The following is a 21,768-nucleotide window of genomic DNA, read 5'->3' on the forward strand; positions in this document are numbered from 1 at the left end:
GAATATTTTCTCTATTAATTATGTGTTAAGAATCACAAACTAATTTCAAAGAGCCCTTAGAATTTTTTTTCCACAGCGCCGATTTGCTTTTGTTTTACTTTCACTTCGGAACAGGAGGCTTTGGCTGCGTCCCATTCTTCGCACTTTCACTCGCTATGTGCCCTAGTCACTCGGTTTGCGCGTTCACGTGAAAATGGGGTGTGTCCCGATACTCTCAAGACCGAGGCAGAAGTGCCCTCAAACCATGTCGTAACCACTTCAAGACCGAGGGGGCTCTCGACCTCACTTGGCGGCGAAGTGACTACCCAGAAGGCTTTGCGAATTCTCAATATCAACAAACATGCCCGAAAAGGAACCGCACAAATGTAAGTAGTTCTCCACAACCACGCATGTATTTGCAACAAAATGTATTGAGATATCTTAGTTAGACGTAAATGCAATAGAAAATCGTATTTTCGCGTTAAAACACGAACATTGCAAAATCGCTACTTTACGAAGTGCACTAATCTACCAAGGGAGCTGGCAAAAAAAAATCTTCACGCTACAAACTGTAAAGTAGGATAACTGCAGAAAATCACGGTTCAGCCCATCCCTGTTTTTATCTTAAACGAGTCGTGCTTTTACATTTACATGGCCAGTCGCTAAAGGAGCATAGTCAGAATACCGTTCTGGACATAGCGCTTGTTTACTGCACACAATTTCGGGTGTCGTGTTTTATTTACAATATGATTCTTTCATGTGAGATCAGAATGCATTAGTTTTCATCATGCATTATGAGTAATGTCTCCGAATTTCTCGTGGAAATACAGTTGAAACAAACTACTATCACATAATCCACTGCCTTCTCTGTAAACACATATTAAGTAAACTAATTACCTTCTCAAAATGTTGTCCAAATGTGGAGACAACTCTAAAGCATATGTGATGCTGGCCAATAGAAGGTTCATACAGCCATAAGAATAACATGTCATTTTTTTGTATCTATTCACTATCAAATAATTATCCAGAACACATCCTATAATTTCCTGTCTCATATCAACTTGTTGAGCATCCTATACACAGTTGTTTTTGTACAATACATCAGCATTAAGTAATTCTTGTTTTTTCCACCCAACCTAAAGGCCACTGTAGAACGTCCCGTGGAAGAGCTGGTCACCATCGCAGCTACCACGCCATCCACACCACCGGGCACGTCGTTGGCACCTTCTAATCGGGCGCCAAACCCCAAATCACCCAGAAAAAAAAGGAAGCACGATACACTCCTTGACTTTTTGAAAGCGGAGTCTGCCGGAGCGAGGAAAAGGCTCGAAGAAACTGTGGCCAAAACTGAGCGGTTCCCGTCCTTTTTGGGAAGCTCGTTGACAAATTTCCAGAACAGTGACATCTCTGCAATGTTTCCCTTTGTTTTATAAAAGGATTTTTTTTTTATTATTATTAAGAACTCAATGAAGTTCCAGTTTGTGTTTCCAGCTTTATGGAAGTATTGGTATATTTTTGTTAAAATTTGTGACACATTATTTATTTACTATTATGTATTTTGGCCCAATGTGAGTTTGTTTTTCTGAAAGTAAACTATTATTTAAGCTGGAGTGATTTGTAGTTGTTTTCTGTCCAACAGTCACATAGTTCACACACAGTATCTCACATCATTATGAAATAAACCACCAAGGTGTTACTCAAAATGAAGATGTTTATTGAATAGTAATGCAGAAAAGCACATAATGCAAATGTGGGTCTGACTTCCAGAGCCTAAAATATGGCTTTTGGGCAATTTATTCCATATTAACTGTGGACAATTCTTTGTACGGTGGACCTGGGAACCCTGAAGACCCGTGACACCACACGGTAGGACAGAGCGTGGACCAGCCAGTACACGTAGATCAAGACCTCCAGCCATGGCCCTGTTCCCTCTTTAGCAGCTCCTGCAGGGCCCACATAACCTTCTTGCTCAACCTTAAGTCCTGAATGAGTTCTGACTCCACATCCAACCATAAGCACAGGATGGGAACATTCCTGTCCAACCTGTCCACGCTTATGGGACAGCCACTCTGGAACACAATAGATAACAAATCAATTTAGACATAAATGTGGGCATAGAAAAGAAAAAGACCGCTTTAACTGTGATGTAAGCATCATGAAAAAATGTTGAAATGACCTTTTTATATTCAATGACAACTCTTTTGAATTAAATTCCTTATGAACTAAGGTTTTTGGGTCGTACAGGGAAATTTGGTGACGATATTATGTCAGCTAAAGGGTCAGGTGGACTGTTCTTGTGTTTGTTTACGTTTCGTCATGTCACAGATTCAAGACCCCTACAATATGTCATAAAATGGCATTAAGATACTAATAAGTAGATTGCCATTTATGTCTACACAAACTAGGGTATTATGTGAACGTGCATTGTATGTTAACTCTTACTGTATATGACCGAACGGGTCATTTTTTTTAATGAGTGTACGTACCTTGTAAAGATGAATCAGCACTACATAGCGCCGAAGCTGTCTTCAGTATAGCACATTTCTCCTCCGTTGATTGGAGACACGGAAAAGATGAAGAGCTTTCAGGCAATCGGTAATAACACAGCAGTAGCGGGCATTTTTAACGTTGCACGAACTCTCCAACTGGCACACTACAGGTTGAGACTCGAGTTGTTTACATGTGACGTAGACCAATACGTCACTGAGGTCTACAGCCAATTAATATTACCGCCATCTCCTGGACAGGGGTGGACCCTTGCAAGTCTTGTCCAAACCATCTCCACTTTGCACTCCACCGGCGGAGGGCACTCCTCTATCGAGGGACCTCACTGGAGGGTTCTCAGGGCCGAGTGAGAGAAATGGGATTGGGCCTTTATGTAGAAGGAAATTTTGCGTGTTTATAAGTTTGTATTCATTAGTGTAACACGAAAATAGTGAAAGAAAGAAAAGGCCTGTTCCAAGTACAGTCCAAACACCAACCCAAACGCCAGGAAAGATGAAAAAATAAGAGTTTATTTGAGTGTGTCTAAAAATGCACATACTTGCAAGCATATGACGTAAGCCAGGAGATGGCGGCAGCTAGTAAAAAAGTTCCAAATTCCGCACAGCTCCTTAAAGAGTGACATTTTTTAAGATGAAAGTGGTTCTTAAATAAATTGCAAACAACAAAGTAGTGATCATTAAAAATGTTTTTCCTACAAATATTAGTGTGCCTGTTTGATATTTTCAACAATCAACATACCGTATTTGTAAAAACATTTTCAATTCAAAGAGAAGATTGCCTAATTTACTTTCAATTTTGATATATCATTATTTTGTAATTTTTTATTAACTGGCACAATAAGCTACGGAACATTCTTAGTATTTGGTAGTTCTAGAGATCCCCCATTCCATTTACAGTTGCGTGTAACGTTTTCAATCTCTTATGAGCGGAATTGCAGGGTTATTTCTTTCCAGCAGGAAATACAGTGTAAAGAATATGTAACTTGTCAAATAACTCACAAACTAAGCAAGCTGATAAAGATTGGAGTTGTGCCTTTAGCCATATTGCAGCAACAACCGGAGGATTCTTGACACGTTGTTGTTTCAGCAGCGCCATTGTTTTGTCATAGATATGAGCCAATATAAATCGTATCAGCGGGAGACCCGGTCTGACTGCCCTGTTTCAGCATCACCACATGTGGACATTGGCTGCGGATCTTGAAAGGACAACAAGGTTCGAGAGCGGTGTTATCTTTTGTGTTTCAAGCCGTTACAAAGTAATGGGACAACACTCATCATCTTCCCCTCAGAATGCCCTAGAAAAGTAAACCTTCCTCCACTTACAGAGTATATTTTGCGCATTTGCTTGATGACCACCCCTTAGAGTCAAGTAATGAAACCCGAAAGTGGCCATGAGTGGGGCGGGTTCAGTGTCAGCTCTCTAGGAGATAAAAGGTCGGTCCATACGAGAAAGATCCTTTGAGTAAGGGCTTAAAAAAAGGTCAGAAAAGACTGGCAGCCCTTGTGAAGGCCGGTGAGTCATACACGCATTATTCATAGTCTATGTCCATGTCACCCCCGTTACATCCGTCAACACCCCCTCCTCTGCAACATCCCTGGGGAGATCATCCTCCATCGAGGAGGTCCCTCACACACAAAGAAAAAACAACTTTTGTCTTGACTGTTATCACTCTCACTTTTCAGCTCTACGTGCGGCACGGACATCTCAGCAGGGAAAATACAAATAAGGAAAAAAAAACAAGAGAAGGCTGGGAGGAAGATGAAGTCCCAGAAGGAGAAGGTTATTTTCCCAGATCTGGGAGCCTAGCCATGTGACGCTAGGGGCCACAAAGTTTGTGTGAGGTTATGTGTGTGACACAAGAGAGCGTGACAGACTGAATAGACTCCCTCTGTATTCACAAAAGCGCTAGAAACCTGGAGCCAGGCAGACGGACACCTGGTGAAATTGAGCTTACTATGAGATACCATGGATCAAGTATAACAACTTCATTTCTACTAGGGCTGCAACAACAAACCGATAAAATTCATTCAAATTGATTATTAAAAGTGTTGGCAAATTATTTTGTCATCGACGTTAATTCAATGCAAATAAGGTGGTGGTGAGGGGTAACACTTTGATTCATCAGAGTGCGCCTCGGGCCTTTTTTTGTAAAAAAGGTAAATTACATATTGTCAGGTGTATGGTATACATTTGTTTGTATTTTGGTTAATTGTTGAGCTATTTGACAAACATTTGGAATATACATTTTTTAAATTCTAAAATATTAGGTTTTGTACACTATGTTTCTATCCATCCAACACTTAAGTATTGGAATAACGAGGAATAAGTTAAAGATATTTGTTTTAAGAATCCAAATGTTCAATTAGTCGAAATAAATAATCGACCGATTCATCAATTATTAAAATAATCATTAGTCACAGTTTTCATTTTTACTGTAAAAATATTAATTTGGGTATTTTTTACTTTCACATTTCTGCACCGCTTATCCTCAGTAGGGCGGCGGAAATGTGAATGTGTTCTTTACTCTAGCCACCTCCCACTAGGGGGATATGGCTACGGTATAATATATATATATATATATATATATATATATATATATTCAAATTTCTGTTAGCAAAGCATTACAGTTAACAACAAATTAAAGTAATAACTGATATATTTTGTTTAAGTGCAGCAAACCCCAAGGAAATGGCATGAATCTGTTCTGAGGTGGGGCTTGTAAAGGCAAATTGCCATATAGCTGCGGATAGAAACCCATGTTCCTTAGCTCCGAAGCCGTTTACCATTACCCGAGATAAAACATTTTAAAAAGCAAAATAGTGAATAATGAAAACACTTATGTGTAATCTATGATTTAATAAGATGGTTTGATAACATTATTAACAAATATTCATATAAAAGAAAGCTTCATTTTGGTTTGAAGTGACCGGAGCTGGTCGAATGAAGTAACAGGTAGATGTAGAGGGGGGATACAACTATGGCAATTAAAAATTAAAAGTGATTTTAAACTGAGAAAAGCTTATTAATTTAATTGCATCCTTATTGTTAATAAATGTTGTTGATTGGTCATGGAAATGCAAATTATTAAAAATAGCATGTGTATTATTTATATTTTCTGCATAGTATCAAGCTTTGTTCCAACGGTTATCAATAATTTGCTTCTTCCTTTAGCATCACTGCAAGCCTTGGGATTTTTCCCAACACTGACAATAACTAATTACTTTTTTAAAGTGATGTGCCCAAACACTGGTTAATATTTTCTTAGGCAATTATTTGGGAATCACACCTGAAGGAGTAAAATATTGTTGCTCTTTAAAAAAATTAAAAAATTAAATAACGTGCCTAACACTGCTTATACCACACAATAAAGTGATAATGTCATAGGATGGGGAAGCCATGTCCCAGGCATTCACTGCAAAATACTGAATTTTATAATCCCGCAATTTTTTGGGGAATTCGTTCAATAGCATTTGCACATTTTTATGAAACCATGATGCAATCCAATAGCAGACTAGCATTTTGTCTGACTTTGACCAATAGCGAACAGGCATTTTAGATGTAGCACCAACACCGTAAGGTTTGAATTTTATAAGTTTTTAGGCTCGCCAGATACGTTATAGGTGATGTCATAAGGCAGGGTCGCCGTATCCCGAGGTCTAATATAATTATGCATTTGTAATTTACAGTAATTCACATTTGAGTAGAATCCGTGTGATCTGTGAGAGAAATGTGATTTTTTTCGCCTTGGATACGCTGATTTTCTTTTGTCTATGGATACAATATTTTTCCAGAGGTCATTCGTTACATTCTTAAGTAGGAGAGGTTGCAGAGCACGGTATTTCTTAAAAATGGGTTACTGTTAATATTTGCCGTTCGGATTGAACTTGCTTTGTCAAATGTGCTGGGTGTTAACGGTTTTCTTTACCAAGCATTGCTATGAAGCAACCCGGATGACTGTGCAGCCAATGGGAATGAGACAATATTGACACGGCTGGTTGAGTGAGCTTCCAGTATGTGCGTGGAAACCTGCAGACCAGACAGGGTGGCTGCAGGCGGACATTCGCGCGATTCGTGTCGACGTGCCCGGCCGGATCACTTTTGTTGCATTTTTTTTTGCTGTTGGTTTGTTGCCTGCTCCCTTTACACCATAATATCCGCCCATTCAGGTCCTGACACACTATCTTCCGCTTGATCAATGATGGGACAATCTTTGCACTGTTCAACAAGATTGTTGCGCTCTCCCTCTCAAGCTTAAAATAGATGTGGGAGGAAGGAGCAACATTGTTTGGCTCTGTTTATGACTTGGAGGAACTGTATCCAACGTTTATACGCATGAGTCTCTATACATGGCAGTGGTAGGAAGTAATCAAGAGCTGATCATCTTTTATTCTACTTGGACAGTGTTCAGCAGGCTTTATTCGAATATCTATTTTTTTTAGACAACAGCTTACTTTTTACGCCTTCCATTTTCAAACAAATAGTGTTTAGAGCACAGGTGTCAAACTGGCGGCCCGCGGGCCAGATTAGGCCCGCTAAGGGATTGAATCCGGCCTGCGAGACAACACTCAGAGAAGCGCAAGAGAAAAACAAGCTGCAGGTTGAAATATGTCAACTTGATGTTGCCAAAGCCAGGTGCCTCTCAGAGCAACACCGTACTTGTATTTATTTCTCTCTCTCTCTTTCTTTTCCACCCCTTTTCTCCCACTCTGTCTGTCTCTTTCACTTTCTGTGTCTCTCTTTTTCTCTTCCTTTGTTGCTCTTTGTCTCTTTCTCTCTCTGTGTCTTTTAACCTATTTTGCTCTAACTTCCTTTTGTCCTTTTCTCTCTTTTCTCTTTCTCTCTTCATACCCTTCGCGCTTTCTTTTCTCTTTTCTCTCCTTCTGTCTTTCTATTTCTCTTTGGATTTCTTTCTTCCTCTCTTTTTCCCTCTCTCACGACTTTTTATCTTTTGTTCCTCACACTCTCTTCCTCTCTCTCTTTTTCTTTCTTTGTCCCGCCCTCTCTCATTTTCCCTCCCTGTTTCTCTTATTTCTTTATCTCTCTTTTTCTTTCTCTTTAATCTTCTAGTCCGGGCCCAGACAGAATATTTGTTCTATCGTGTGGCCCCCTGAGTTAAAATGAGTTTGACACCCCTGGTATAGAGTTAGTTGCATGAATCGTTCTTCCTTGGCTTTAGATCTTAGGGTCTCATTAAGCATCTATGTCAAAGTCAAGGCCTGCGGCCCACATCCGCCCCCCGGAAAGTTTTATTCACACTCTAAATTCATCTTGATTCCTTATTTTATCCTACACAAAAAAATCATATTTATTTTCTTATTACGTTACTTCTCCTTGAAGAAAGTGTTACTTTTGCTTAAAAGATGTTTTCCACATAATTTTATTGTACTTCAACCAAATTCTGATTTAAGGAATATTTAAGTTAGAGTGAATAATAGAAAATTGCTTTTATTCGTATTTTTTAGGTCAATTCAGCCCACGTTTGCTAATATTAAAACCATAGGCTACTGACTACTCACTTTGCTTGGATAATACCGACTTATTTTATGTTTAGTTTGTCATCTCTCATCTCATCTCATTAGCTACACCGCTTATCCTCAGTAGGGTCGCGGGGGTGCTGGAGCCCATCCCAGCAATCATCGGGTAGTGGGCAGGGGACACCCTGAACTGGTTGCCAGCCAATCGCAGGGCACACAGGGACAGACAACTCACTCGCTCATTCACACCTAGGGACAATTTGGACCGTCCAATTTACCTGAAATGCATGTTTTTGGAAGGTGGGAGGAAACCGGAGTGCCCGGAGGAAACCCACGCAAGCACGGGGAGAACATAAAAACTCCGCACAGAAAGTCTGGAGCTGGATTTGAACCCACGCAGGAGGATGCCAAGACATGAACTGTGCCGCACATGCGCTAACCACTGCGTTGCTGTGCTGCCCTATGTTTAGTTTGTGTTATGGCAATTTTTATTCCAAGGAAATTCATATCTTGCTGTAAAATGAAGATGATGAATTCAGTAAAAAAAAAAGTTGATTTATCTGATCATATAGGAGTATTCTTCTTAGGTTTTCAGTAGGTTCAATTAGCATCATTTTCAAAATGTTCAACATTCCATCAGTTTGGCTGTCAGCTTTTATTAGCAGTTTATTCGGCCCACTGGCATTTCACTTTGTCACCCGTCTTAGGGTCTCATAAGACAAAAAGGGATGGCAAGCAACAGAGAGGTGCCACAATGTAGCGTGTTGCAGTATTACAGAGCGTAACATTGATTATGTTTAAATGCAGGCAATAACATGATTTGAAACAGAAAATTGGATTTCTGGGGCAATCCAAATGAATCGTTTACCTGCCTGGATAAAAAAAAAATAACACAGTATACATGGCATTTGCAAATATTCTGATTACAAGGGCAAAGAGGTAACATCAACATCATCGCGTAAATATACGATGCAGTGGGCTTGTTTGCATAGCCATGTCACACGCGACACATTTAGTTTGCTTTTCTACTTCAAAAAGAGCCCCATTGCTGCAGTTGTGTACTTACACAACGTACTCATAAATGGCCAGCCAAAAAAAAAGACTTACAAGCTATATGGATGGATACAACTGTGACATCCACTTTGGATGCATGGATACATCTGTGGGATTTTTGCCGCGCGGCAAAAAATACAAATTAATTTCATTATGTCTGAAACGACCAAAACGAATTGACTTTTTTGAACAAAATAACCACAAAATTGTATTAACTTAATCCAAGTAGTGTATCAGTCCAGCCAATTTGCATCATATCTGACCCAGATATTTTGTAATTTAGGAAATTTGAGAGTGTTTCAAAATTTGAGTATTGCAACTCCAACTGTTTTTTTGTTTACAACTACACAATTGAGAAAAATGATCTAGCCTTTCATACGATTTGCTTGTACGGCCTCAGCATTTCAGACCATTCCCCCGTCCCGTTTTATTTCACTACAATAGAGTCCTTGTCTCAAACGGGGGACTGAATGGCACCGAGCTTAATGGTCACGATAAAGCTCCACAATGAGAGTAAACCCGCTCAATTCACGATACAGCTTCCAGGGCTTGTTCAACCCTAGGCAATTTCACGAACGCAAACATACACATAGAGCAGTATATCTAAACTTCATTATCAATACCATCAGACTATTGGAATTGAGTTTTTACAGGCCTGGGGAAAAAAACAAACATCAATCATCAATGCAGCAGCTGTAACAGGCTGCTACCAAGTGAGGGACTTGTAGCATATTACGGCAGCCCTAAAATGGTCGTAATGGTTTTCGGTGAATCAAAGAATAGAATTTAAAATGTTAATCTTGGTCCACAAAGCACTCAATGGTCTCTGATCTAAATATATTCCCGACAGTTTAGTTTGCGTCGAGACAAGCTTATTCATTGTTCCCGGAGCCAAGACCAAATAGGCTGAAGCAGTTGATACTGTTGATGTGATAGAACGTAATGGTAATGTTGCTACGCAAACGTTCACTTTGTTAACAGTTTACATTAACAAAAAAAATCTGATTTATGCTCCTTGTGTGATATAAAAATAACACAACAAATAATACAACACAGCAATGATCCAGGAAGAAGCCGGAACAACGTTTGTCCTATATTGATGTAGACTGTAGAGGGAAAGTGGGGCGTAACCACATGAGTACAGTAACAACATTGTGCTCTATTGTACAATAACGACGGTGGGCCATGATGGTGGCCTGGAAACAAACTCGTGCTTAAACATGCAAACAGAAACGGGTACGCACTGCACAAGATTGGATTCTACGTACTGTGGTTTGACGCAAAAAAACTTCAATTGTATTATTGTTATCGATTCCAATTTTCTTGAAATTCTCAAACCATTAGAAGAATTCATGTTCGGCAGCTAGTAACGAAACATTTCCCACATAAGGAGAACAAACTTTCTGCAATCCAACAGGTAAATGAGTTAAACACTTTATCAACTATCATAAATAAATAGGGCTGTAAAGCAGCTTTAACTTTAAGTTAAAGCTTCAAAGTTGCTTTAACCTATGAATTAAAACAGGTATAAAGTTTTAACCAAAGTCAAAGCACTGAGAGCTCCAGTTGAAATAAGTTTTGTCAAGGTTAAAGGATTGAAGCTTTAACATGAGAGCCATTTTTAAATATGCTTTAACTTTTGAGTTATACATATAAATATAACATTGCTTTAACTTTTGTGTAAAAGATTTAAAGCCATATATAACTCTTATTCACTTTAATAAATACCTACCCATTTCATATTTCAGCTACAAAACTTTGACGAAGGTTGGAAAAAAATCTCGATAATTATGTGGTCCCACATTTTTACATTAAATGCCGAAATAAATAGCTATATGACTCCTTCCACATTTTTTGGCCGTCTCGTAGATTATAATAGGTGCCATCTTTTATGTGTCAGTAATGCATTTGCATAGGTTCTTTGTTAAATTTAGTGTCAGTTCATCAGCATTTATGTCCTTTCAAACAGCGTTGCATACTTAAGTTAAAAGTTGTGCAGAGCTGTTTCCACATTTCTACTAGCACAGAACCAGAATCCAAAGACTTGTCACCCTAACAGTTTTTTTTAATTTTCATTACTACAGATATGGAGCATCAAGTACATATTATGGAGCAAAACACTTCACTTTAAACTTATACACTCACTTTAAGCTGAAAACATGAACCCTCCTGTGATGTTTGTTTCTCAGCAACAGCAAAAAAGTTCCCGGAACGGTGCGACCCGGCCATGATAAATAACCCAAATTGAAAAGTAGCTATAAACATTGTTTATACCCCATTATTATCACAATTATTAACAACATCAATCAACATTTAGGACCTTACCGCTTATTGTCAGATTTAATGGCCTTTTAATGTTCAAAGATGAGAAATAGGGCGGCATGGTCTCTCCACGCTTCCACGGGTTTTTTTCCCTCCCACATTCCCAAAATCTACTTGCACGTTAGCTCCATTGAAGGTGGATAAAATTTCAAACCAGGGAGAGGTGAGAATCTAGGACAGACTACTTTACGAGCTTTTTACAGCCTAGAACTTATTTTGGTAATACTATAATCCCCTTTTTATAACGGTAAATGGGGACCAGAAAACCCCCGTGACATGCAAAAATCCAAAAAGTAAACCTCACCCCATTTTTAACATGCCCTTACCCGACCCCTGCTCTTGGCCATCACTCTCAACAATAGCGGACTGTAATAATGGAAAGCAGTGAAATCAGTGCAGTTCATTTTAGGCAGGTCACAATAGCATGCTCCATCGGCCCAAACCGAAAAAAAACATGGGCTCTGTTAGCTCCTGCTCTCAGCAATAGTCATCATAGGATAATATATCGCGGCCACAACCGTGCATTTTATTTCAGTCGGGCCAGAAGAGCACACGTCACGACATAAGATCGGTCTGTCTGTCCCCGCCCGCAGACATTTGTGATCAGGAATAAAGGATCACAGAATAATTTTCAACTCCAGTACATAGGGCAAAGTAGAGAGGGATTACAGTATTACTACATTGTACCTAAGTCATTTCATTGACTCTGTTTGATGAACGCGTGAAAGTTGTCTTTCATCATAAATTTACATTAAATTAATTCATGTTCACTATAAACTCAAAGTGGCTTACTGAGAGTTAAAATTTGTGAAAATATGCATTTCCATTTCAACCTTTAGTGCAGCTTAGTGGTCCACCACAGGACAAATTCAGTCAGAACTATACCAGCAGTACGGATTTGACGAATAAATGATATTGATTTAACAAGTTGTGAGAACCTCAGTGGTTGAGTGGTTTTGTCACTCCCCTTGAGGTTGTGAGTCTTCCAACTACAAGGCATACATTACTGTCTTCTACTGACTCTAAGTTTCTCAAAAGTAGACAGACTAAGCCAAAAATGCATGATTACGTAGAAAATAATACATCAGCATCACTGGAGTATAAATCTCATTTTTGGCAGCGTATGCACCAATGTGGGTACGTTAGCATTTAGTAAAGAGAATATGACGCTAGTTTTCCGCGCACGAGAAGATTATGCTAGTTCTTAGCGTGAAAGAAGATCTTTTCCACATAGAAGTAGACAATACTGGTGTTCCGTGCAGAAGATGTGAGTTTTTGGCACAGAAGAAGATGAAGCTGGTTTTCAGCAGTTAATTGAAAAAAAAAGAGTTGGTTTTCTAAAAATACTTTATTGTACATTAAAGCCACGCTATAACGCAGTTTACATTTCACCGTCTCACTAATTCAGTTATTTGCATTGTGCATTGTTTTCTGCATTCTGATTGGCTAAACAGTCTCTTCAATTCAGTTCGCATTGATTAATAAATTAATTAATTGACAGTAGTTATCAAAATTAAAAAATACAGGACTTTTATTTTTTAAACAAATTCTTGAGCCCGTAAAAATGTTTTTTTCTTTGTTTTCAATGTATGATACAATATTTAATTGCATAATAACTACAAAAAATATACAAGTGGTCTACTTCACGGATTTTGCTTATCACAGGTTCCTTTTGGAACGTATAAATATATACATATTTTTAAGTATTTCTTCATATCAGGACCAATTCTGGTTATTTAAGGCCACCCAAACCTGCCTCATGTTGTATCCTAATTTCTGTTCATCTTTTGAGCTCCTATCTCAGTTGACTTTGACCCTTGACAATTCGCAAGCAAATTGTAGCGCACTTATTAACAAACAACAATTAACTCTAAATGACAGTCTTCAATTAACCTTTCGGGAATCAGTGAAGTGGTTGGAGTACCCCCATAAAGCACACTCGAGCTAGACGAAATACAGATTGTAACCAGCCGAGAGGGGGGGTGTGAAACTGGTAAACACAATATCGCAGATTAGAGCTGCAAAGATTAGTTGATGGCAACAAAAATAGTAGAAATAGTCGCCAGACACTTTTTTACAACATAGTGAGGCATCCCTACATGAATATACTCTCTGCTGAGACTCACTCATGGGAAATAGATTATGTGTCTCGAGCTGTAACATAAATAGACAGAAATGGTGGCGTCAACATCAAGTAGGCATACCAAAAGTCCTAAAGTTTGGGAGACTTTTAGCCTGGATATGGTACATAAAAGACTACATGCGAAGCAGACATTGCGTATGATGGCAGTAACTCAGTGACATTTAAAGAGCACGTTGGACAGTTGAAGAAAGCAGAGTCTGAACTGCCTTTGTAAGATTCAAATAAAATTCAAGCCAATATGGTTTTGATGACATGCATTGTACATATTATACATGTATATTTGGCTGTAAAAGAGAGCTCGAATGTTATGCCGGACTGTGCCCGACAAACGTATTGGAAAAAAGGTTCTTAAAATGTTTGAAACAACAAACGTCAGTCGGTAACACGGTCTGATTTCAAACTGTATTTGTGTTTCAGACCTTGCAGTTGACCACTAAATGTACTTCACAAAATGCACATAATATTTGTTTTGTTGACTATCACACTTCTGCTCTTGAGCCTGTTGATGGTTTACAAGGATGAAATGTTTACCTGATTTTAATTTTTTTATTTTCCTGTCCACAAAAAATGGAAAGAGCTATACAAGGAAATTATTATTATTATTATTATTATAGATTTATGTCTCTCCTGATCAAGCACTGGACCGTATTCATTTTATTTAATTTATGTACTTAATATTTACCACTGGATGACAATAAAAGATGTAATCATAATTGTACCCATTTTGTGTTTACTACCATTTTCCACATACTTTAATCAACTCAATAGTAAATAATAGATATAAATAATAATTATCTGCAATTGAAATAGTGGTTTGTTGCAGCAACTTACCAGTTCAGAGATGAACTTGTTGTCTTGGTTTCGTAGCCAGGCCGTCAGCGCGTGGATGACGGACAGCGTGACTCCGCTAAGCACAGCGGCTCTCATTCGTACAGGCAGCAGCGTGTAGATTATGTAGATAAAGAAGATCGTCCACCAGACGCCCTCCGAGGCACTGCGGGGGTTGACCATCATCAAACCATACACCTGCACCACAACCAGCACCCCGATCACAAGGTAGCTCACAATCCACATGTAGTCCTGGTGGAAGCAGTTGCGGTTGCACACCACCATCACAGCCAGGAAGAGCACCATGGCCACGCATAGCACGGTAACATAGGCCACGTCCGGAGTCTGCTGGATGCAATGGAAAGCCAGCATGACCCCACAAACCACCACCAAGACCCCCATCAACATGGTGAGAGAGCTCTGGTTGAGCCGAAAGAAGTAGCGCTGATATAAACGCTCCAGTTTGGTTGACTGGAACTTTTTGGAGTGAAAAATCCAAACCACATGCCTCCAGCAGTCAGCGGCGCTGAGGGCCTTGCAGCGGCCCTCCTCTTGCTCCCCTAAGTCCTCCTCTTTCCTCACCTTCGCATCACTGTCCTCAAAGCCCAAGTCTACAGCCTTCAAGCCCAGATGTACGCCTTCACCCATTTTTTTGCCGTAGTGGTCCTCTTGCCATCCGCAGTTCAGGCCCATGTTCCCCCCGCTGGTTCCCGCACGGGTGTGGTAATGCTGGGGTGCTGAGTTCAGGCGATCCGGGTCCTCAGGGTCCCTGAGACAGCTCATGTAGCGCGATGTGCACAGCGAGGACTTGTCGTTCTTCTTTTTGCCATTGCGCTCTCCCCACGCCGTCTTTCGCTCGTCCACTCTTCCCACAAAGAGGTCTCGGGCCCACGACATCCTGAAGACAACCAAGGGACACACTGTCAAGAAGACCCTTCGCAGATTGAACAGCTCTTAAATCAAAAGGCTATTGTTGGATTTTCTATTGTTTATTAGGGTTTTGTTTTTCAACCAGTTTGCCGGAGCACACAATTGTGCCGTTAGATATAGTCTTTTGTGCCACAGAATATTCCCCAAATGTATCTTTACAAACAACGCTTACATTTGTTCAGTATCCTTGCTTTCTTTTAGTTCTCAAACATTCATATACTTTTCTTCTTCTTGTACACTTGTATAACCCACACTTAAGTATAACGCGCACCCCTGGTTTGTGCTGAAAATGTTCTTTCACTTTAAACCTTAAATACATCCAGCCGTCATTGTAATTATTTATTGTCAGCATGAACTATGAACACAATACCAAAATAAAAATTAAAAAGCATTTATTTAACGTCCTTCAAAGTCAGATTCATCATCAGAACAGTTGTCTCGCTCATCATGCGTTTTTGTGTATTTATATATTTCGGGACAACTTTCTGTTTTCTCCTGTCACTAACTTTCATCTCTGGTACTGTGATTTAAAAAAGTAGTGTGATAAAGACATACAACCTAATGATTTTTTGCATGTAATCCATATCACTGGTGCTGTAGTGGTTAGGAATTACCCCCTTAAAACACTTTTTAAATGCCAATCTGATATTTTTGCAGGGGTTTTACACATTTTAATTTTTTTTGTGTGTGCTTTTTAGGAGATCTGTGTCTAAATTGAATCAAATAAATTGGTATTGCCTTTTGTATTTCTTGGTTAATTTATAGATCTGCAGTTAATATTTTAAGTTAGTTTTGCATTTTCTCAGGGAATCAGTTTTTATTTTTAACTTTAAATTTTTTAAGTGTGTAAAAAGCTAAAATAGGTTTGTATTTTTTGTAGATCTGCAAATCATTTCATTCTTCCATTCTTTCATTCCCCTCAATGACCTTAGAAGGGAACTTTGGATTTTAATTTACATACATACATACAGTATATATCACAGCCAATCCCAGCTTTCTTCGGGCAGTGGGCAGGGGACACCCTGAACTGGTTGCCAGGCAGTCACAGAACTAAGATAAATAATATAGTGAAAGATTTTGGAAAATCCAAAATGAATAACCCGAATTACCTTGACAGACAAAGAGACAAAAAATGAGATTAAAAACGATACTGACAATTTAGAGAATGTGGTGATTAAAGCTTACCAAAAAAAAACCCCCGAAAAACATGAAACTGGGGCTGGGAATTAGATTTTAAATGTTTTTTTATGGGCTGTGAGCTTTAAAATTTATTGATACAAAAAGAGAGCCTTGGCTCAAAAAATGTTGGAAAACATAATGTCTGAAAGCAGTGTTCCTACAGCTTAAAGCAAGAAAAATTCAAGACTTTAAAAAATGTTTTTGAATGCCTTTTGAGGGGGGGTTTGGGGTTTTTAAGGGTTATTGATCTATCTTCGTTATTCATTATCCATTATCCGTTATCGGTCAGTTCATAATACGCTACAAAGCCTAGGAGCCGGGACACTTACTCTCAGCCAAAAGGCCAAGCTAAGGTTGAAATCAAATTCAAGACCAAGTCGACAAAAAAAAGCTTTTAGGTTCGTCAGACTGACACTTCTCATTAAATGTACACTTTCCAATGGTCTAGACCACAGGTGTCAAACCGGTGGCCCGCGGGCCAGATCAGGCCCGCTAAGGGATTGAATCTGGCCCGTGAGACAACACTCAGAGAAGGGCAAGAGAAAAACAAGGTGCAGGTTGAAATATGTCAACTTGATGTTGCCAAAGCCAGGTGCCTCTCACAAAGACACTGTACTTCTCTCTCTCTCTCTCTCTCTCTCTCTCTCTCTCTCTCTCTCTCTCTCTCTCTCTCTCCTTTCCACACCTTTTCTCCCTTGTCTCTGTCTCTTTCACTCTCTGTGTCTCTCTTTTTCTCTTCTTTTGTTGCTCTTTGTCGCTTTCTCTCTCTGTGTCTTTTAACCTATTTTGCTTTGACTTCCTTTTTTCCTTTTCTCTCTTTTCTCTCTCTCTCTTCATACCAGTCGCGCTTTCTTTTCTCTTTTCTCTCCTTCTGTCTTTCTATTTCTCTTTGGATTTCTTTCTTCCTCTCCCTATCTTTCCCCCCTCTCTCACAACCTTTTATCTTTTGTTTCTCACGCTCTCTCCCACTCTCTCTTTTTCTTTCTTTGTCCCGCCCTAACTCCTTTTCCCTCCCTCTTTCTCTTATTTCTTTATCTCTCTTTTTCTTTCACTTTAATCTACTAGTCCGGCCCCCGACAGAATGTTTGTTCTATCGTGTGGCCCCCTGAGTTAAAATGAGTTTGACACCCCTGGTCTAGACTAAATATATCTGTTTGAATTTGCCATGTGTATTGTAGGTAGACCTAAGACATGCGGCTGCTCCATAAGGCCCGTCTGAAACAACATTACCATTTTGATAGTTCCGTTATTATGGTCACAGGATGTTACCACGAGAGCAAATCAGTGAATTACTAAAAAAAAAAAAAAAAGGACAATTGATAAATGTTACTAAATCTTTTGAGTTCAAACAAATACTAATCGTATTAATGTGTTTAAATTATTAAGGCTTTCGAAAATTGAATTTTAATGCCAATTAAGGCCTTATTCTTAGAATAATGAATTCAATGCCTTTTAAGACTTTTCAAGGATCTGCCGGAACCCTGGGAAAGGGCAGAATATTGGCCTGTGACAATGGCAGTCCTGGACTATTATCCCCTCTCCAAACAGGTTTCGCAATTCAGCAATAAAGAGATGTTTTTCAGAAATTTGGAAAATATGCCTCAAAGTTCACACTTGTAATATATGAGCCGTCAACACTGCCAACTAGATGTCATTTGAGCCAGCATCAAAAGATCAGCTCTGCGTGTTTGTTTGGCTTTTTTGACTGAGGAATTAGCAAAACAAACACGACACAAAACTGATTTTATAACTGTAGCTCACAATTGTTTTGTTTTTTTTAACAAAAAATGACCTAATTCTATTTTTTGTGGGAGAAGTTCTATGAGATCTGTGATATTTTGCAAAAATGAGTGTAAACAGAGACTGCTGCACAGATCACGGCCGCTATTGGGAAATGTGAAGCACAATGTGAAGCGCTTTGGGAAGTCATTGACTTGAAAAGCGCTAAATAAATGCAGATCATTTCATTTCATTTCACGAGCTATATAGCTAGTGTATGTTTATTATTTTTATAAAATTCTGCGAGTGAGTGTGTGTGTGTGTTTGTGTGTGTGTGGATATTTGTTTATTTAATTTAAAACGTGAGGAAGGTAATGCGTTAAAGAAATTTATAACTAGACGTGTAACAATAAATCTGCGCTTTCAAGTATGGAAACGTAACCTTTGTTTCTGGTAGCGAGCTGATGTTAGTGTTTGTTTTTTAGCTGATTAACGACTGCACGCGCGTGTGTGTGAAATACTTTTTATTTCAGTTAAATCATCTTAAGCAGTGTTTAATTGTGCTTAATAAAACCCCTCCACTTTCACACAGTGGTGATAAGATTAAAGCATAAAGTGGGATTCTGGATATATCTTGGTCAGATGGTGCCAAGTCCTCCAAACGTTTGGAGGAAATATAAACATTGTTAGTTGTTCTGGGCAAAGCAGTTAAAGCCCATGCAGAATATTTAAATTTGAGCAATGTACATGTTTAAAATCTTACACACTGTTTAGCTATGGTCAGTTTGAGGAGACTTCTCGAACAAAGCGATCAGTGTGTCTGTGTATATGCAGGCAATAATCCGATTGGAAACAGATTATTTATTCCAATTAAAACAGGACAAATTAACACACACCAGAAAACAATAGTTGGGTTAGTCTTTTCATTTTCAGATTATAGGTGCATGCATATGCATCGGAGTAATTTGATTGCTTATAAACACGCAGTTTCTCCTGCTCTGGTATTTTTTTATGCTGTAAAGCATTGAATGACTTGTAAATGCACACAAACTCCAGCTCACGCCATAACATTTCTGTGTTATTTTTAATCCACACGGCGGAAATGCCACAAGTGCATCCATCTACATGTGTAGCGGATGCTACAATTTTATCCAGCCTTTAATAATGTAAGTCAATGCTTCCACTAAACTACATACAAGCCCATCCTATCCTTGCAAAACGGATAGAAGTGGAGCATTTGGAGCGTGGAAGAAACAATCATGGTAGTTTGTTAATTTGGTGAGTGACATGAATGAAATCCTTTTTATATCTTTTGCATTTTTGACATTTTTTTCCAACTTACATTTCCGAATTGAAATGAAAACTGAAAAAAAAGGGCTGAGGGTTAAGTCCAGAGCTTAGCTAAGTCTCTTTAAAAGCTTGGACAAGTTGGAGGATTAGTTTGCAAAAAAATGAGTTTCCTGTTCTTACATTCTAGGAAACTGACAAAAGAACAACAACAACAATAGTGATTACAGGAATACACTTACCTGGGTGGGCTGTTGGTTTCCACTTGCTTTCCAGGCTAGTTCATGCCAGCGGGTGCACCTTGGGGGCTTCAGTCAGAATTGTTTCTGCAGTCTTCCTAAGTGTTAATGTATTTGACCTGTGTGCCACCAGTTGTGTCCATAGGCCTTCATGTTCTCCTGGGAAGAAAAGAAAAACACAGTGAAACTATCAGCTATCAGATAAAAATCAGGCCTCCACTGGCTGGCTGCAAAACATGTTTCTTCTCACTAGTTGACTGCTCACTGTGATCTATCACAACAATCCACTGCTGCCATGGGTGTGCTGCATTTGAAAACAAAAGGTCACTAGAGTGGCCACCAATCAGAGAACAAGGGCTCCTCAGCCACCATTATTCGTCCAAGCTTTCATGAGCTCTACTGACTCACTAAAACCAGATTCAGTGACACCTACTTCCAAACCTAATAAGCACACACTCATGTTCTAGGCTAAGGAGGGCAATCCGTGACCAATTTAAGAGTACATGGGAGAAAAACAAGCAGCTTGGTGGGACCTGCATACAAGGGTTTCATGTAACCAGTGTCAGGCCATGCCCTTTATAAACAAGATATCCATTGAGTCAATAGATTTACAGGTTTTCGTTCAGGAACAGTAACGTGTTTACATCTTGGTGGCAGCTCAAGCTATTTTTTATGTATTTAGGTAGAATTGCCACAGTAGAAGTTCACATTACCTGAAAAATTATATAAGGAATTTTCTTTTTTTTTTCTTTCCTTTTTCTTTTCCTTTTTTTTTTAAAGTCTGCTCTGTGCTGCGCTTCCCGTTTTCCTCTTTTTTAGCTCCAGGTAGGGGGTGTGCGCGTATATTTGGCCCTATCTTCTGCCTGCCAGGCAGGGTGCAGCAGCACGCCAGGTAGGGAGAGGTACTCAAAGTGTGCCTGAGAGTTACTCACTTTGCCATAAACTTAGAATGGGCAAAGGCGCTGCTAAGAGAGAGAAGGGTTGCGCTATCTATATAGAGAAGCAGCGCATTGAGAAAATAAGTAGAGGAGCTGAGTATCTATTCCAGGACAATAGTATTGATCTGATCCATGTACTTGCTTAGAATAAGTAATGTCGATATTTAAATCCATCCGCCCACCCCTACCTTCTGACTCACTAAAGCAAGATTCAGTGACACCGACCTCCAAACCCAATTAGCAATTTGATGTTCTGGGCTAAGGAGGGCAATTCATGACAAATTTGAGAGTGCACGTGATAGAACCAGCAGCTTTGTGGGACAAGCCTTTCTTGCAACCAGCGTTATGTCATGCCAACTATAAACGAAATATCCACGAGTGCATACCGTGGGACCCAGGCATGCCATTTCTATATACGACTAAGTGGAGCAGCCAGACTGATGGTGGCAGTGGCCAGTTATTACATAACAGTACGCTCGCTCGCTCGGTCGACAGCTCTCCGTGCTCACTTGCAGCAGGCAAGCAGCACCCCCGCGAGTGCACGCTGCCTTCCCTGACACACGAGTGTTGGAGCCGAGCATTCCGCAGGGCAAACTTCATTCACCGCCGGAGATGCGCGGCACAGCACGGCGCAGCCCGAACGCGCGCCGGATGATTGGACTCTGAACCGGTTGAGATGTAAAGTGGACAACACGGCAGGGACGTTGCAAAAAGAATCAGCACTTTCCCCCGGCTGTGCTACTTTGACGCAATAGAACGCAGTGTGCAAGGCGTGGGTATTGCAGGCGCGCATACCGTACCTCTAATCAAAGTGGATCTTGTGGAACAGAGGAGCTTCAGGTCCGTCCCGACACGTCAGGATCCGTGTAGCTGCCGACACAGGAGCCTGATCCAGATGCGGCTGCGTGAGCCTGACTAGCTCCGGCCTGAAGTCTGCTACTACACTCTCTTTCCCTCTTTACTTTCTCTCTCTCTCTCTCTCTCTCTCTCTCTCTCTCTCTCTCTCTCTCTCTCTCTCTCTCTCTCTCTCTCTCTCTCTCTCTCTCTCTCTCTCTTTCTCTCTCGCTCTGTCATTCTCACCTCCCCCTCTCCTCGTTGTATGGGTACGCACTAGCAGCATCTAGTGGTCGTTTGCTCCAAGGAAGATCTTTAGCTACAAGTCCATTGCTTCT

The 21,768-nt window shown here is 39.8% G+C and overlaps 1 protein-coding gene and 2 long non-coding RNA genes across 3 annotated transcripts in view; 1 reads left to right on the top strand and 2 right to left on the bottom strand.

Moving 5' to 3' along the window:
* Nucleotides 1–21,547, bottom strand: part of LOC148369673 (adenylate cyclase type 6-like) — an 89,678-nt gene extending 68,131 nt beyond the window's left edge. Inside the window, exons 1-3 of the mRNA XM_088331783.1 lie at nucleotides 21,397–21,547; nucleotides 19,662–19,817; nucleotides 14,308–15,202 (exon numbers count right to left, since the gene is read on the bottom strand). Of these exons, the coding sequence (XP_088187909.1) occupies nucleotides 14,308–15,201 (894 nt within the window). The 5' untranslated portion in view covers nucleotide 15,202; nucleotides 19,662–19,817; nucleotides 21,397–21,547. The remainder of the gene's footprint in view (nucleotides 1–14,307; nucleotides 15,203–19,661; nucleotides 19,818–21,396) is intronic.
* LOC148369675 (uncharacterized) lies at nucleotides 126–1,589 on the top strand. Its single transcript, XR_015850033.1, has 2 exons — nucleotides 126–365; nucleotides 1,122–1,589. It is a non-coding gene; the product is annotated as an uncharacterized LOC148369675 (long non-coding RNA).
* LOC148369676 (uncharacterized) lies at nucleotides 1,673–2,846 on the bottom strand. Its single transcript, XR_015850032.1, has 2 exons — nucleotides 2,466–2,846; nucleotides 1,673–2,048 (listed from the first exon to the last, which is right to left on the bottom strand). It is a non-coding gene; the product is annotated as an uncharacterized LOC148369676 (long non-coding RNA).
* Nucleotides 21,548–21,768: the final 221 nt, after the last annotated feature.

The sequence above is a fragment of the Urocampus carinirostris genome, chromosome 3 (assembly GCF_059441175.1).
Source record: "Urocampus carinirostris isolate Australia breed hairy pipefish chromosome 3, RoL_Ucar_1.0, whole genome shotgun sequence".
Classification (NCBI taxonomy): domain Eukaryota; kingdom Metazoa; phylum Chordata; class Actinopteri; order Syngnathiformes; family Syngnathidae; genus Urocampus; species Urocampus carinirostris.